The sequence below is a fragment of the Lissotriton vulgaris genome, chromosome 7 (assembly GCF_964263255.1).
Source record: "Lissotriton vulgaris chromosome 7, aLisVul1.2, whole genome shotgun sequence".
NCBI lineage: Eukaryota > Metazoa > Chordata > Amphibia > Caudata > Salamandridae > Lissotriton > Lissotriton vulgaris.
In genome coordinates, this window is record NC_141695.1 from 643,815,679 (window position 1) to 643,833,425 (window position 17,747).

General features: G+C 47.5%; 1 protein-coding gene across 4 annotated transcripts in view; it reads left to right on the forward strand.

Annotated features, from left to right (window-relative positions):
- The window catches only part of SPAG9 (sperm associated antigen 9), a 1,654,314-nt gene that overhangs the window by 303,917 nt on the left and 1,332,650 nt on the right, over positions 1 to 17,747 (forward strand). For all 4 annotated transcript variants that reach the window (XM_086930851.1, XM_086930853.1, XM_086930852.1 and 1 more), the window contains 2 exons: positions 4,162 to 4,351; positions 14,757 to 14,856. In XM_086930851.1, coding sequence (XP_086786977.1) covers positions 4,162 to 4,351; positions 14,757 to 14,856 — 290 coding nt within the window. The remainder of the gene's footprint in view (positions 1 to 4,161; positions 4,352 to 14,756; positions 14,857 to 17,747) is intronic.

The following is a 17,747-nucleotide window of genomic DNA, read 5'->3' on the forward strand; positions in this document are numbered from 1 at the left end:
TCCAATCCCTAGCATGGTACAATTTGCACCTATATTTCAAAATATACATATTTGCCTGCCACACTGACCCCCCTCTCTTTGGTCTTCCCTCACCGTACATTTCCCAGAACGGTAAGATATATCTGAGGTACCTACTGCCTCATACCCACTTCTGTCTGGGTGTGTCTCCTCCTTCATTTATGAGGGCTGTGCTTCTGTTCTCTGTGAGAGTGAAGTGAGCAGGCATAGTGCTTTCAGTGGCTGTTACAATGGCTTGATGATAAGTATGATAGAAATCACAATCTACTGAAGGTCCATGTAGACGGTTGGAAGACAGAGAACATGACAGCACCAGCCACACCTACATAAACACATACACTCACACACACACAACCACACACACATACACACACAAACAACCACAAACAACCATACATACAACCACAGACACACAACCACACACAACCACATACCACCACACACACACACACAAACACACACAACCACACACACATACACAACCACACACCACCACACCACCACACACCACCACACCATCAGTGCACACTTTCACCAGACACAAACACCATCAGTTGTCAGTATACGCTTTCACCGGGCACAAACACCACCAGCCATCAGTGCATGCTTCCACCAGGCACACACCACCAGACTTCAGTGCACACTTTCACCAGTCATCCACACACCACCAGCCGTCAGTGCACGCTTTCACCAGGCACACACACACCACCAGCTGTCAGTGCACACTTTCACCAGTCACACACACCACCAGCTGTCAGTGCACGCTTGCACCAGGCACACACACCACCAGCCAGCAGTGCACACACCACCAGCCATCAGTGCACAATTTCTACAGGCACACACACCACTAGCCATCACTGCACACATCAATTGTTAACGCATCCACAATTAACTATTGCAGCAATTGCAGTATGGCACACTTTACTTTTAAACATATTCATCTAAAGTGCAGCATGCCACCATTGCTACAAAAATAAATACACTTTTTTTGGGCCTACAATTTATTGACTTTTGTTGCAATTAGTGTTGCAATATTTAGCAATGCCAAAAGCTCAAACTTAATTACTGGGAGACCTATTGCATTGCAAATGCTTGTTTGTGATGTCACAATTGTTCTGGGCTGTTTGGATTGAAGACTTTGACACTGCTTTCCTTCGCTCCACTGGTGTGGACTGTATCAGAAGTCTTCATTCATCAGTCTTTTTTCTTCTTTCTTACTTCCTGATCAGTTTTTGACCAGTTTCATATGTAGGAATGTTCATTTTTAGGTCTCGGCTAAAAGACGCGCGTAAGCGCGTCTCCGCCGAGATCTTATGTCAGGGACGATGCTTCCCAGGAGACAGGGTCTGTCGCGCGCTTTGCCTCTCTGGAGGCGATTTCCGCTGGCCACGCGCTCGCGAACGCGCTCAGCTGCTGTCTCCTGGGAAGCAGCTACACCACACGCGCATGCGCAGAAACAGCGACAGACACACACGAGCGCTCATGCACGCACGCACCCACACATACAGCGAACCCAGCGTCGCATGCATACACACACACACACACACACGTGCACCGAGCATCCCCCCCCACCCCTCCGTTGTCGCACCCCTCCCCTCCGCCGTCGCACCCCGCCCCCCACCCCTCCGCCGTCGCGCACACACACACGCAGACATACAGGCATTCTCTCCCCCCCCCCCCCCGCTCCGCTCACCGGTCAAAGGCCCTCCGGACACGCAGACATACAGGCATTCTCTCTCTCTCCCCCCCCCCCCCCCTCCGCTCCGCTCACCGGTCAAAGGCCCTCCGACCGCGGGGCTCTCCCTCGGTGCTCCTCCAGGCACTCCGTGGGCGCGGGCTTCACAAAACGGAAGTCCCGCCCCACGATAGGTTTCGTTTTCTCAGTCCCGCCCCACGTTAGGTTTCGCTTGTTTTATTACATGGAATGTCCCGCGCGCATTTTACACCTTCCAAAATGCATTAGGCTGCTCTTTCCAATTCCTTGTGTGCGCTCAATGGAACGTCACGTTTTTTTTCCCTGAAAGTTATCACTTATCTTGAAATGAGTTAACATTTATGAATATAACAGTCCTGTAAACAAACAATTAACCAGCCAGACAGATATCAAACGTGAACCCAAAAATGCATCACTATAGTACACACCGACTGGTGCCTTCAGAGTTTACCAATAGCGACCACCGACCACCCTCAAGAGCTGCGCCAACCTCTGCCTTCTATACTTCGAAACACTGCACACAAAGCGTGGCATTATCCAACTTTGCATAATCACGATCACATACCTTGAATAAACTCAAAACGACAGAACACAAAATTCAGCAAGGCACAGGCCGGTAATACAGACCATACCTTTCCGCGTAGCAACCACAACGTCAACAGCGGCCTACTACACAAACGAACGTAATACCACCCAGTAAACAAATATGCGACCCTAGTCCTACCCATGACTGCACACCACAGACCTCAGCCTGAATAAACACACTGACACCACCACAAACACAAGCCAATCGCCATGCAACAACATAGTCACATTGTCTAGAAAAGCGTTGCAGGCAGCAATGCCAGAACATAGCAGCTCCTTGTGAATTCGCACAACACAGCTCAGCAGACCTCCATGCACCACTAACACGGTACCATAAGTGTCGGTTGGATGCTAGCACTGGACGTCCACAGGTAGCCATGCGCTCTACAAACCCAACAGAATAGAATGGAGTAGAAACTCGTATATTCAGTGGTGGCCGGCATGTACGGAGGGTGGTGGGGGGGACAAAAATAAAAGTAATGAATAAATAAAAGCAGCATGAAATTAGCGCCAGGATGAAGGGAGCGGTCGTATTGCATTTGCACACACACACACCCACACAAGAGCCCCACACACAGACCTCAGCCTGAATAAACACACTGACACCACCACAAACACAAGCCAATCGCCATGCAACAACATAGTCACATTGTCTAGAAAAGCGTTGCAGGCAGCAATGCCAGAACATAGCAGCTCCTTGTGAATTCGCACAACACAGCTCAGCAGACCTCCATGCACCACTAACACGGTACCATAAGTGTCGGTTGGATGCTAGCACTGGACGTCCACAGGTAGCCATGCGCTCTACAAACCCAACAGAATAGAATGGAGTAGAAACTCGTATATTCAGTGGTGGCCGGCATGTACGGAGGGTGGTGGGGGGGACAAAAATAAAAGTAATGAATAAATAAAAGCAGCATGAAATTAGCGCCAGGATGAAGGGAGCGGTCGTATTGCATTTGCACACACACACACCCACACAAGAGCCCCACACACACACAAGAGCCCCCCACACACACACGAGGCCCACACACACACCACACAAGAGCCCCCTACACAGACCACACAAGAGCCCCCCCACACACCACACAAGAGCCCCCCCCACACACACACGCAAGAGCCCCCCCACACACACGCAAGAGCCCCCCCCCCCCCACACACACACGCAAGAGCCCCCCACACACACGCAAGAGCCCCCCACACATGCAATAGACCCCCACACACGCAAAAGCCCCCACACACGCAAGAGCCCCCCACAGACACAAGAGCCCCCCACGCACACGCAAGATTCCCCCACACACACGCAAGAGCCCCCCACACACACAAGAGCCCCCCACACACAAGAGCCCCCCACACACAAGAGCCCCCCACACACAAGAGCCCCCCACACACAAGAGCCCCCCACACACAAGAGCCCCCCACACACACGCAAAGAGCTCCCCAAACACACGCACAGAGCCCTCCGCTCCATTTGCATCAGGTGTGAGGCTCCTGACTGCTGACAGCCAGGAGACTCCAACAAAAGGAGGCTTATGACCTGCTATAGGCATTGTAAATGACAATGCCATTTATTTATGTTTTAAAAACAAAAGCATAAATAAAAATAATGTCATGAGCAATGCCAATAGCTCTAACTTTAAGAATGCCGAGACCATTGCATTGTAAATGCTTGTTTGGATCAGGCTGCAACCATAGCTATCACAGAAGATGAATCACTCATTTTCCTTTGTTGAAGGTCTAGCGAGACAGACTGTTTCTAGGAGATGGACTCTAGTTTATAGCTGCCCTCTATTCCTACTTTGTTATGGAGATTTAATTAATTTTTGCATTTTTCTTGTAACTAGGAAGAACTATCGGATATACACCCAGAAAGTTTGACGTCTAGAACTGTACCTTCTCCATCGGATTCAGAGAGCGCTTCCATTTCTAGTTCCCTAAAAGAGCCTCATGAAAGTCCAAGCAGGAATAGAACCTCGCTAGAAAACAAGACCATTGGAAAGCAAGTAGTTCACGCGTCTAGAACGACCTCCACGGGTAAGCCCACACATTTCTTTTTTGTTTATTTGTAATAAGTCATGTTATGTTAGAATTTGGAACTGAGGTGCAACCTGCATAGAACTGCTAAGCATGCACTGTGATGTCAAAAAGGTTAATCTGCTAGTAACATTGAGAGTTGGAGCACTCTAATATATCTAGTTGTCAGTAGCCACTGATCTTGCAAAATAAAAAGTAAAAGAAACAGTTTTTTTCTGAAAAACTACTGATCTAGTACTATTGATGGTGCTGATGTAGAACAATGAAGCAGCCACTGTCCATGTTACATTGATATTTTGATAAGAACATACATGACCGAGTCAATCCCATTCAATACACCCCCAGTTCTTCCTCTTGGAAGTAAGCTAGGGTAGGAAAAGAAATTGTGCAGTACCATGCTACCACAAGCTACCCTGATAGATTTCTCGTCCTAGGGATAGACCAAAGGGAACACTCAGTAATCCAAGCATTGCATGGGGCTTTATTGTTGTCAAACCGATGGAATGGTTAGTGTCCGACTGTGTATGATGTCCCTATGCATAGGCTCTGTCCTCTATCTGTGGGGACATTTTAGTCTAAGGGAGCAACAGGGACCTGTTGTCAAGTTCATACAAATAAAAAGGGAAGAGAAACTCTCCTCAGGGAGAGGGCAAAAGGGGGACGATGCGCTGGGAGAATCTAGGCCATGGGGGGAACAAGAGATTGGTAAGTGGGTAGGAGTTTAGGCCTCCTCGCTCAAGTGGGCTGTTCTTGGGATTCCGGTCTCCGACCCCTAAAGTATGGTTCGAGTGCGTCTTCAAATAGGTGCAAGGCTCGTATTCGGGGGGAGTGGGACGGAGGGAGAGATTTCTGGCAGCCAACATGGAGTGTCTGGTCTTAGTAAAATAGTGTATAAGCTTCTGCCAGATGCGGGTAAATGTAGTGTCTGTGTGATTAATGCGGGCAGGAAGTAATTCGAGGGCTAAGACATTCCACAAGCTACAGGGGGAGGGTGTGGCCTCTTCCAAAAAAAGGCTATGGACTGCCTTGCAGCTCCTAACATGTGTCAAGCGCCAGTCTATGTATTTCATAGCAGTTAGTGTTTAAGGTTTAATGCCTGATAAGGTGACTATCGGAGAGGTAGCAGTAGGAAACCCCACTACCTCTTTGATATGGCTAAGGATCTCTTTCCAAAACCTCGTGAGGCTCGGGCAGGACCACCATGTATGAATAAAGTCTCCTCTGTCTCCATGGCATTTCCAGAACGTCGGGGGAAAGTTTTGGAACAATTGTTGCAAATGGGTTGAGGTGTAGTACCATTGCGTCATGAGTTTGTATACTGACTCATGTTGCAGTGTACTATGGTATACCATTGTGATATCCTGCCATAATCTTTCCCATCTTACTGGAAGTATATCTTCTTCCAGGTCCGGAGCCCACCGCGTCTGATACATGTGGGGTGTGGGTGTCTTGGGGTGCTGTAAGACAGTATATGTATGAGAAATCAAACCCTTCGATCCCTCAAATTTGCAAACCAGGGATTCAAAGGCAGTAAGTTGTCTGATGGCTCCGTGAGTGTAGGTCTGGGATCCAAGCCAATGGTGTATTCTGGTAGTATTGCATCTGTGCCCCCTCCGTAATGTGTAAAGCTTTCCTACATTGTCCACATGTAAAGAATGCGTCACCCTGGTCCATGCACTAAAGGCCTGAGGTTGCATTGCAGGGGGGAACATGGGATTATGAGCTATATTCGTTTAGGGGAAGGAAATGTAGTCAGCTCTCTTGATACCGCTAGTTTATCCCATATCTCTAATTCTGACGTTGTGGGGTGGCTAAGTACGCGCACTGGGGACGGGCCCCGCGAGGAAGCCAAGCCAAGTCCCTCAATGGTCTACAGGACACAGTTCTGTCTAAGTGAAACCAGTGTTTTTCGCTCTCTCTATACCTGAGAGGGCAAGCCCAATAGTATTCCAGAAGGTTAGGGCACGCAAGCCCACCCCGGTCTCGAGGTACCATCAGAATCCTATAAGAATAGCGTGGTCGGGATTTCCCCCATATAAAGTTAGTAAAATCGTGTTGAAGGGCAATGATATCAGAATGTGGTTTTAGAGTGGGAAGGGATATAAGATCTTGGGAAGAAGAGACATTTTAATTGTATTGATATAGCCTAACCATGCAAGAGAAAGGTCCCTCCATCTGCACAGTTCCTCTCGAATGGCTGTTCTATATCTAGGCCGATTGTATGAAGTCCATGACGAAAGTATGGGAGTCCGGTTTAGGCCAAATACTGTATCGATTTGTCAGACCACTGTACCGGGATCAGTACTTGCAACTCCTGGAGGACTGAAGAGTAACATTAGGGGCATGAGACTTTGCAAGATTAATCCGATAACCCAACACATCTTCAAAGGAACTCAGATGAGAAGCCACCGCTGGGAGGGAAGGAGATGGGGAAGAAAGTGAGAGAAGGAGGTAGTCAGCAAAGAGGGAGGCTTTATGTTCGTATCCTTCCATGGAGATACCCCGTATAGTCTGATCACAGCGAATGGCGATGGCCAGGGGTTCAACCACTTGGGCAAACAAGGGGGATAGTGGGCACCCCTGCCTGGTGTCTGGAGATGGGAATCGGAGCAGTGAGAGGCCCTTTGAGACAATTGCAAGTAGTGGATCACACATAATGCACCATCAATTTAGAAACCATCACATGGCCCAATCCTACTTTTTGTAGGACTTCTTTGTAGAATCTCCAAACCACTCGATCAAAGGCTTTCTCAGCGTCTACTTGATCAGGATCAATAAGACCCGGAAGGTGAGGCTCCAGACAATTTGCCAGGAATTTCGTGTAAATCTTGGCGTCCGTGTTTAAAAGAGCAATAGGGCAATATGAGGTAGGTTGGGAGTGGTCTTTACCAGGGTTAGGAATAAGTACTACTTCCGCTTCAGACATCGTTGGGGTAAGACCTGAGACATCTGTGAAATTATTAAACAGATGTAGCAATTGCTCTCACAGCTGTGGGTAAAAGACCCGATAGTAAGTTACTGGCGAGCCATCAGGGCCCAGCGTTTTACCCATTGGGAGTTGCTTCAGAGCCCTCGCGATTTTTTCATGGGTAATAGGGTCTTCCATCAATTTAGCATGATGAGCATCAATAGATTCCCAAGGGTAAGAGTTTAGAACATCAGTGACTGCCTCGAGAGAATAGGTTGCTTCTGCATAGAGTTCTCTATAGAAATTCGCTATTTCCAAACTTTTATCAGCCTCCGAAATAGCCTGGACGTTTAAGTTTAATGATATGAGCTCTCAAGGTCTGAGCTTAGAGGCGTCGTGCCAAGCATGCCCAACCTTATCCCCCCTTGTAGAATTTCTGCTTAAGGGTAAGTAGGAGTCTCTCTGCCTTATTGGTGCAATGCAACTGCAGTTGACTCAGTAGTTCAGCAAGAAGCCGTTTAGTGCGGAGGGATGGTTGTAAGGGATCTTTTCGTTAATGGGATATCCCTAGATAGGTATAGACTAAATAACCCCACAAATTTTGGCTTTAATGGCATCCCATCTAATGGCATCAGAAGTGTCAGTAAGATTGTTAGCAAGAAAGAAGGCCTCTATCTCTTTCCGAATGTCAGCCACATCCACAGGATCATGGAGGACGTGGGTGGGCAATTTCCATCTAGGTAATGACTCCCTATGTGGGTTGGGGGGTTGTAGGGATACCAGGGCATGTGCATGGTCCGATAGGGATATATATCGGATATCTCTGTGCCGCTCAGTGCGTGTAGCAAGGGGAGGGAAAAAAGTAATAATCGATAGGAGAATATGACCGGTGTGCATGAGAGAAAAAGGAATAGTTCTTAGAACCAGGATGTAGATGTCTCAAGGCATCCACTAAGCCTAAGTCAGTAATGGTGTTTCTTAGTGCTGCTGACATCGCTCCAGCGCTTTGGTGTGCTTGTGCAGCGCAATCCCATTCTGGATTCCAAACCAAATTAAAATCTCCCCCAAGAGTAATCGGTGTTGTGACTGACTGCAAGAGATTGCTTAAGTGTAGGTGTAAAAAAGTATTAAAGATCACCTCCCCCGGGCAATTAGTGCTTTTTAAAAACCTCCCATCTTTGTCTGCTGTAACTTTAGGAGATGTCGCATGCCAGACGGATTTAAAGAAAATGGCTATTCCCCCAGTTTCAGAAGAGGAGCCAGCCCAATATTGAGTACGGTACTTGGGGTGGGATATAAGGCGAGTGTCAGAGGGAAGCAAGTGAGTCTCTCTTATGAAGATGACATCGGGGACTTGTTGGATCAGATATCGCCAAACCTGATGCCTCATATTATGGGAGTTTAACCCTTTTTCATTTAGGGAGAGAAACTTAATAAGACTGGTCATAGTACATCCAAAAGGGTGATTCTCCCACAATAGCCCTCCGATCAGCACCATGGGTGTGTATCCTCCACCCTTGAGCTCCACAACAAACCTGTATGCATGGAGGTCCATCATGGGCCCTGAATTAGCAGAATACTTTTGGACAATCTCCCAAGAATCACTTTTAGTTACCCCAATCCCCCATTTCCCCAGGAACAGCGCATCCAAGAAGGGAAAACAATCAGTTAGGGAAGAAAGAAAAATAAGATATACAACAACAAGTGGCCAACTGGGCTATACAATGTCGGAGACTACCAAGAACAGCCCAATGTCAATCAGACGGGCCATTCAGGAAAAGTCACTCTCCTAAGGGACTCTGAAGGGGGTGGATCGGGGGGGTGATGGCAGTCACAAAGAGTTTTGTGGGCCTCCGCTACCATCGGTCCGTGGCAATACAAAAAAAAGCAATATTTGCTCTGTCCATCGGGTAATCCCCAAGGTAACCTGCAGCAATGTTAATAATGGTATTGTCCTAAACTACATCTCTACCATGCGTGAGGTCTGGGTGTTAACTTTGGGTTTTCACAATGCTTCATTCCTCGTCTCGGGATAGGTGGAGTCGGAACCTTGTGTCAAAGGTTTGAGCCAGATGCTCTCACAATCTAGACATGAGGGCCACCATAGAAAGCATGAGAGATCAGATATACCCAGAACACGTTACTCCTTATGGTCTGGCGATCGAGCTGGAGAAGAGGAGCTACTCAGGGAGCGAATATGGCTAATGAAGTCCTGTTGAACTTGTGAAGATTCATGTTCCTGCATGCGCCGCTTGGACCTACGTGGTATAACAGTGGACGGCCCTGGCGCTCCCGAGGTGAAGTCAGATCCTCCCCCTCAACCTCAAGAGGAAGCTGTGAGAGCTGTTTTGCTTCTCCCTGTGAACGAAGGACTCGCCGTTTACCCTCCCAGGTAAACATCAGGGCGAAGGGATGTCCCCACTGATATTTAATATTGAGGTCTCTAATCTTATCTGTGACTGTTTTGAAGTTTTTCCTCCTTCGGACTGTAGCCGGCACCAAGTCTTGGAAGATTTGAATCAGAAGTACATTATTCGAAAGAGCTTTAATCCCTTGAACCTTTTTAAAAATGGCTTCCTTGTTGGCTAAGAAGTGGATTGGAGTAAGGATATCTGTGATGAAGTCAGGCCGATTGCGAGGGCCGAAGACACAGTGAGTTCTATCAAGCATAGGGGGCGAAGCTTCTTCATTCTTTCTGATCACTTGTAAGAGTTCTGCCGTGTAAGCCATGATGTCTTTTCCTTCCGCTCCCAATGGAACTCCCCTGATGCGTAGGTTGTTTCGCCTACTGCGATTTTCGATATCTTCTTGCTTCAACTAGAGGGTAATATTTTGTTCTTCTTTTTCTGCCAGTTCGAGGCATTTGAGCTGCAGATCTTATACTGTGCATTAGATCGCCACCTGGTGTTGGGCTCGAATGATTGCATGATGTTGTCGTCTTGGAGCAAGTCTTTGTAGTCACCAGCTAGTTGACTCCTCCCTTGGATGATAGTGCGCAGGTGCATCGGCTCCATCCTTAGATGTTTTTTTCCGCCACTGGGTTCGGATGAAACTTTTCCGCTCCGGTTCGAAATCTACTTTTCAAGTACTTTGACGCGTAAAAACGTATTCAAACTTCACCAAACTACTTTCGATATCGACAAACATCGTCTCGACTCCATCAGCTTGATTCCGGTCGTCGACGCGGGCCGTTGGGCCTATCCACTCCATGAGGCCTACACCTCATGGAAAGGACACCATTCAAAAGATGCCCCAACTGTGGAGCAAAGTTCCCACCCCGTGACCATCCAGAGGTATGTAACCTGTGCTTATCACCAGAACACGACGAATTCAGCTGCACAGTGTGTGCGTCCTTTCGATCCAAGAAAACCATTCGAGATCAGAGGGCCCGTCGACACGACATGCAGAGATCGGCCCCAGAACCGGTGGATATCTTCGACTAAGAAGTTCTGCTCGTTCCCAAAGAAGATTCAGACAATCTCCAAATCGTATCAGAGGCAGACGACTCAGATGACTCCATACCATCGGGTCAACGCGTGAGTACTACTACCCCGGCCCCATACCCACCACCCAAATCAAAGGCAAAGGTCAACACTCCGCCTTCGGGGCCCAGTCGCGACCGAAAACACACTTCGAAAGCGCCGCCATCGAGCCCGGCTCCGAATAAAATACTCAAGCCTTCCGGCGCTCAGTGAATGCTTGCGACCCCGCGGTCGCAACCTCCAGCCATAGCCGCACGCAGGGCGTCGTCATCGGGGCGCCCAGCTACGCAAGGCCATTGCTTAGCGGCCTTCACCGCCTCCGACTAGCCCCACTGCGAGTCTCGTCTCACCAGCGTCCGGCAGCGTCCGTTTTTAGGCAGCAGGAGTCGGACCTCTTAACCAGTCCTCACAGCATAAAATCAGGCTTTCAAAGGCTAAGGGTATTCTGGATAATGCATTTTATTTAGCCGGCTTGACGGAGCCCGGGCTCTAGGCGGCCATCTCCGATTCGAGCAAGCTCCACCCCCGCTCAACTAATGGCTATCCATGTGGATCTGACCACTAGCCTGACCAACATCTTTAATCCCCTGATGCACTCTAAAGGCAAGAGGACCCCTAAATCCACTTGGTTTAACAGTTCCTGCCGAATGGCAAAGGGTGCCCTCATTGATGCCATAAAATCCAAAGACGGATCCCTGATAAAAACAAGGAGGGCCTTATATAGTGATAGTTGAAAGTTACTCAAAAAGGATTGGGAGTCTGAAAGATGGGATGCGATGAAACAGGCTCTCACTAATAGGGGTATGAGGGCATTTTAGATCCTGGTTCGTACAGTTAGTTCCTCAGAGAACTCACCTACTGAGCCGAGCATTGCTGCAGACGCTTGGAAACTTCATTTCCAATCACTCTATTCCAGTCTGGACACCATAGAGCCCATAGAGGGAACTCTGCCAACTGTTGTGGGCAATTCCCTTGAAGACGATGTAGGGTTCACTCTGACTGAAGTGCTGAGCGCAATTGGGAAGCTTCCCTTTGGAAAGGCCCCTGGATTAGACAAGATCCCGGGGGATTTATTTTGGGGGCGACCCAACATCTGGTTCCCTATATATGTGTAATATTTAACGCCGTATTAAATGGCATGAAAATCCTGGACACCTGGCTGGGGCAGAAATGTTTCCAGTATACAAGAAGGGCTCTCCACTCCTGTCCACTAAAACTACAGGTCATCAGCACGATTGACGTAACTCAGAAGCTGTGTGTACCAGGCTGGTTTCCGCAAAAACATTTCTACTATTAACTAAATATTTAGGCTCTAATTATTATATTGGAAGAGGATGAGAATAGAGGGTGGGAGCCTCTATTTGATCTTCGTTGATCTTAAATCAGCCTTTGATTTGATACTTCGTGACAAACTCTGGGCGGTTCTAGAGCAAATGGCCATTCCGCCCTTTTTGCTCTCTTAGATTAAGCGACTGCACACTGGAAATTTTGCCCAGATGAGATACAGGAAATATGGGGAATATCCCCACGCTTCCCAGTGAATAGGGGTGTAAGGCAGGGGTGCATTTTGGCCCCCACACTGTTCTGTCTTTTTAGTAACGATGTGGTGGATCAATTAAACGAGGTAGCCAACATCGATACCCCAAAGCTGGCCCGTGGCAGCAATGATGTTTGTGGACGCCACCTTGTTACTATCCAAATCGCCCATGGGCATCCAAAGGACCCTTGACAGCTTCTCTTTATTCTGCAAAGACAGGGGGTTTGAGATTAATACATTAAAAAACAAGTACATGGTTTTTAATCCCAGTAAAATACCTGACTCTAACCCCACCCTAAATTGTACCCAGCTAGAGAGGGTAGCTGTCTTTGACTAACTGGGTGTTATGCTGACTGAAACTCTTGGATGGGGCCCGCAGCAAGAAAAGGCAGGCTTAAGGCTAGCACAGATGGCCGGGGGAATAGCAAAATGATATGGGAACTCAACATCTAGACAACCGGGTCTGCTAACTGAGATTTATAAATTCCAAATCAGTAGTGCTATAATGTATGGGGCAGAACTTTGGGGGCATCTTCCTGTAGGTGGACTGGTTAAATCTGAGAACAAGTTTATGAGGCAGCTCTTGGGTCTACCGCCAAGTACTCCTCTTATCCCCCTAAGGATGGACCTCTGGATTAGACCCATAGATGAGGAGATTGGGTTGCTTCCCTTGACTTTTTGGCGTAGGCTATGGGTGACCCCCGAACTAACAGCCGACCAGTCTGAACTCAAGGCGATTTTGGGGCTCCCAGGGGTGGGAAAACTATCCTGGTTCGTACACATAAAAGACCTGTGCCTCAGACTAGGTTGGCCAAACCTATGGACCCACCCTGTGGAATTGTCCCCGACAATATTGCAGCTTGAACTAGTTAAAGCTTACAGACTGTTTAGATTGGCTGAAATTCAAGGGAGTACAAAACCAGGATGTTTAACCTTTGAATTCCTCAATTTTAAAGACCCGTATTCATTTGAGGCCTTCCTTGATGCTGTTCATCCGTTCAAGGCAAGGAAACTCTATGCCCAGTTTAGATTGGGTTGCTTGCCGCTTCATGCATTTACAAACAAATGGTCAAAAGCTTTTCCTGTTGGATGTCCTGCTTGTAACAGCCAAGAAGAGTCATCCATTCATGTTTTCTTCTTCTTACTGCAGCCAGGAGGTATTGGCTCTTACTAATATGGAGGAACCTGGGGTATAAGTAGTGCCGGGAGGCCTTTAGAGTTTTTAGAACTGACACTCATCCCCCTATTATTTTTGCTATTTCCCCTTTCCTCAACTCCATGTGGCATAAGCGCAGCAAGTTTTTAAATTCCCCCCGCACATGCTAAATGTCCCTTTTCTATTTCCTAATGTTTTGATCTTATTAATTCATGAAATCAGCGTTTTAACCACTTTTTAAATTGGAATACTTTTTTAACTGCAATGAAATTTGATGAATTCATTGTATATGGCTATATTTTGTAATGTTTACTGATGCTTTTATTGCTCAAATTCAGCAATGTATGTATTTTATCTTTTGCTTTTATGTTCTAGAATGGCCGAAATAAAGCTTGGAAATTGAATGGAGTAGTTAGCCAATCAGTTTTCAGGAGAAGTGACAACCTGGTGATAGTAACCTTTTCTCAAAGTATGATTTCTAAGTTTTCATTTCCAAGATCTTATAACTGAGCCAAGTTCTTCAAATCTGTATTAGTTGTTGTTGAGTTTCAAAAGTCTTGGGGCCATATGTATCAAGTTAAATTGCTTTCAGCGTTTGCGATCGCTATTTAGCTATGTGCTATGTAGGTAGGCAAATACCTACACACAAAATAAGGAATCGAAAAAAATTGCAATTTTTTATTTTGCGCTAGCATTTAGAGAATCGTAATTTGCGATTCCCTAAATGCCATGCTAGTAGGCATCGCAAATTGTGATATTGCCTTAAGGAATCGCAAATTGCCACCAACTTCAAGTTGGTGGTAATTTGTGATTTCCTTTAAAAAAACACTTTTTTGCTTTTTTTAAAGTGCCATGTGGCACACATACATGCCCTCAGGGCATGTATGTGCGCCACATGTGCACACATGCACATTACAGGGGTGCAACGGTGTCCTTTTGGAACCCTTGCACTCTTGAAATTGCACGCGCAATTTGCGAGTATTTATTGAGTACTCGCAAATTGCGAGCACAATTCCCATTCATTCCTATTGGCCTCTTGGCCCATAGGAATGAATGGGAAGCCATTCGCAATTAAGGAACGCGAGGGAATCGCAATAAAATTGCAAATTATTATCTACATATCGTTTTGCAATTCTCAAATAGCGAGTCTCTAAAAATCGCTATTTGAGAATCACAAATGTATCCTTTGATACATGTGCCCCTTAATCAAGTATTCCAGGTAAGAACATGCACACTACATTATCCAGAAAGCTGCATGGTGTGTTTAAATGAAATTAGAAATATGTGACGATTTGTTATCAAATTCTTTTTTCTTGTTTAAGGCCCGGGCGATAAAGATGAAAAATCTGAAGTTCAAGCTATTATTGAATCCACACCAGAGTTGGATATGGATAGACAAGTCATTGGACACATAGCTACAAGGTAAGGCATAAAGAGCATGCAGAAATAAAAAATCCAGTTTTATGTTGTTTTAAAAACTAACCGTATAAATGTTGGGCATTTGGTTCTCTGATTTTCAATTTAGTACAAGCAGAAACAACCCCGTCATAGCCAGAAACTGCTTTTATGTGTTGCATTCTTTCTTTTTGATTTCGTTTTTTACTCAAAGGCACAGCCCAGGCCGTGATGTCACATTCTCTCCCCGTGGCCGAAACTTCACAAGCCCGTGTGACATCAAAGAGGAAGCTGCGAGGTTTCATGGCCCGCTTTGGCTTTCTAAAAAAAAACGGGCTCATTCGCCACCTGTTACAGCTCTACTTATATTATAGGAGTGTTTCCTTTTAATAGTATATTCTCCTCTTTCCGCTTCCCCTTTGTAATTGTAAACTTACGCTCCGTCACTTAATAATGAACATTGAACAAAGAGCATGCAGGGCGCCAGCTCGTACGGGGGGTGAGGGGGGGGCAGAAAATATTTCTTGTGGCACAGAGCCCTAGCTGCCCGAGTCTTCATTTCGGGTACTATACAAGACAAACCCTTGAAATAAATAAATACCGCTCAGGAAAAATAAACCAAATTGTTCAATACATTAACAGTAAACAAACAGGGATAAATGTGTGGAGGAGGCTTGATTGAAATATTTATATTAAAAAAACACACAAGCATCAAACGTTTTGTGAGACTAACAGTTTCATGGCCCGCTTTGGCTTTCTAAAAAAAAAATTTGCTCATTCACCGCCTGTTACAGTTCTACTTATATTATAGGAGTGTTTCCTTTTAATAGTATATTCTCCTCTTTCCGCTTGTTTCACTCTTGATGTAATGCCCTAAATTGCTACCGCAGCTTTTTCCCCGTCCGGTCCTTTCATCCCCATTTGTTTCTGGCAGGTTGCTCATCTTACTTCAACCCTCTGAAACACTTTTCTAAATGTGAACATGATGTGACCACCACAGCATCACTCAGCACCACCACAGCACCACCACAGCATCACTCAGCGCCACCCCAACATCACTCAGCGCCACCACAGCATCACTCAGCACCACCACAGCACCACTCAGCACCACCACAGCATCACTCAGCGCCACCCCAGCATCACTCAGCGCCACCACAGCATCACTCAGCAGCACCACTCAGCACCACCACAGCATCACTCAGCAGCATCACTCAGCACCACCACAGCATCACTCAGCACCACCACAGCATCACTCAGCACCACCACAGCATCACTCCGCACCACCACAGCATCACTCAGCCCCACCCCAGCATCACTCAGCACCACCACAGCATCACTCAGCCCCACCCCAGCATCAATTAGCACCACCATAGCATCACTCAGCCCCACCCCAGCATCACTCAGCACCACCACAGCACCACTCAGCACCACCACAGCACCACTCAGCACCACCACAGCATCACTCAGCAGCACCACTCAGCACCACCACAGCATCACTCCGCCCCACCACAGCATCACTCAGCCCCACCCCAGCATCACTCAGCACCACCACAGCACCACTCAGCACCACCACAGCATCACTCAGCAGCACCACTCAGCACCACCACAGCATCACTCAGCACCACCACAGCATCACTCCGCACCACCATAGCATCACTCCGCACCACCACAGCATCACTCAGCCCCACCCCAGCATCCCTCAGCACCACCACAGCACCACTCAGCACCACCACAGCATCACTCAGCCCCACCACAGCATCACTCAGCACCACCATAGCACCACTCAGCACCACCACATTATGAATCAGCACCACCACATCACCACTCAGCACCACCACAGCATCACTCAGCACCACCACAGCACCACTCAGCACCACCACAGCATCACTCAGCAGCACCACTCAGCACCACCACAGCATCACTCAGCACCACCACAGCATCACTCCGCACCACCATAGCATCACTCCGCACCACCACAGCATCACTCAGCCCCACCCCAGCATCACTCAGCACCACCACAGCACCACTCAGCACTACCACAGCATCACTCAGCGCCACCCCAGCATCACTCAGCGCCACCACAGCATCACTCAGCACCACCACAGCACCACTCAGCACCACCACAGCACCACTCAGCACCACCACAGCATCACTCAGCACCACCACTCAGCACCACCACAGCATCACTCAGCACCACCACAGCATCACTCAGCCCCACCCCAGCATCACTCAGCACCACCACAGCATCACTCAGCCCCACCCCAGCATCACTCAGCACCACCATAGCACCACTCAGCACCACCACATTATGAATCAGCACCACCACATCACCACTCAGCACCACCACAGTATCACTCAGCACCACCACAGCATCGCTCAGCACTACCACAGCACCACTCAGCACCACCACAGCACCACTCAGCACCACCACAGCACCACCACAGCACCACTCAGCACCACCACAGCATCACTCAGCACCACCACAACACCACTCAGCACCACCACAGAATCACTCAGCACCACCACAGCATCCCTCAGCAACACCACAGCACCAATCAGCACTACCACAGAATCACTCAGCGCAACCCCAGCATCACTCAGTAACCACCACAGCATCACTCAGCGCCACCACAACATCACTCAGCGCCATCACAGCATCAATCTGTGCAACCATTCAACAACTGGTTCAAATATGTTCTCTCAATGTCTCAAGCTTTATTACAAATGTCACAAAAATATGTTAATATTTCACTTCTAGATTAAGTTGTTTTGGGCGTGCGTCGGGAAAAAGAAGTCAAGTAGATCACCAGATTTGATTCTTAAGTTCTTTTATTCTTTTATTTCATATGCATGGTTTAAAAGTTCCTTACAGTCCAACTGCTTCTGTTCTTGGATTTTCATCACAATAAAATACACTG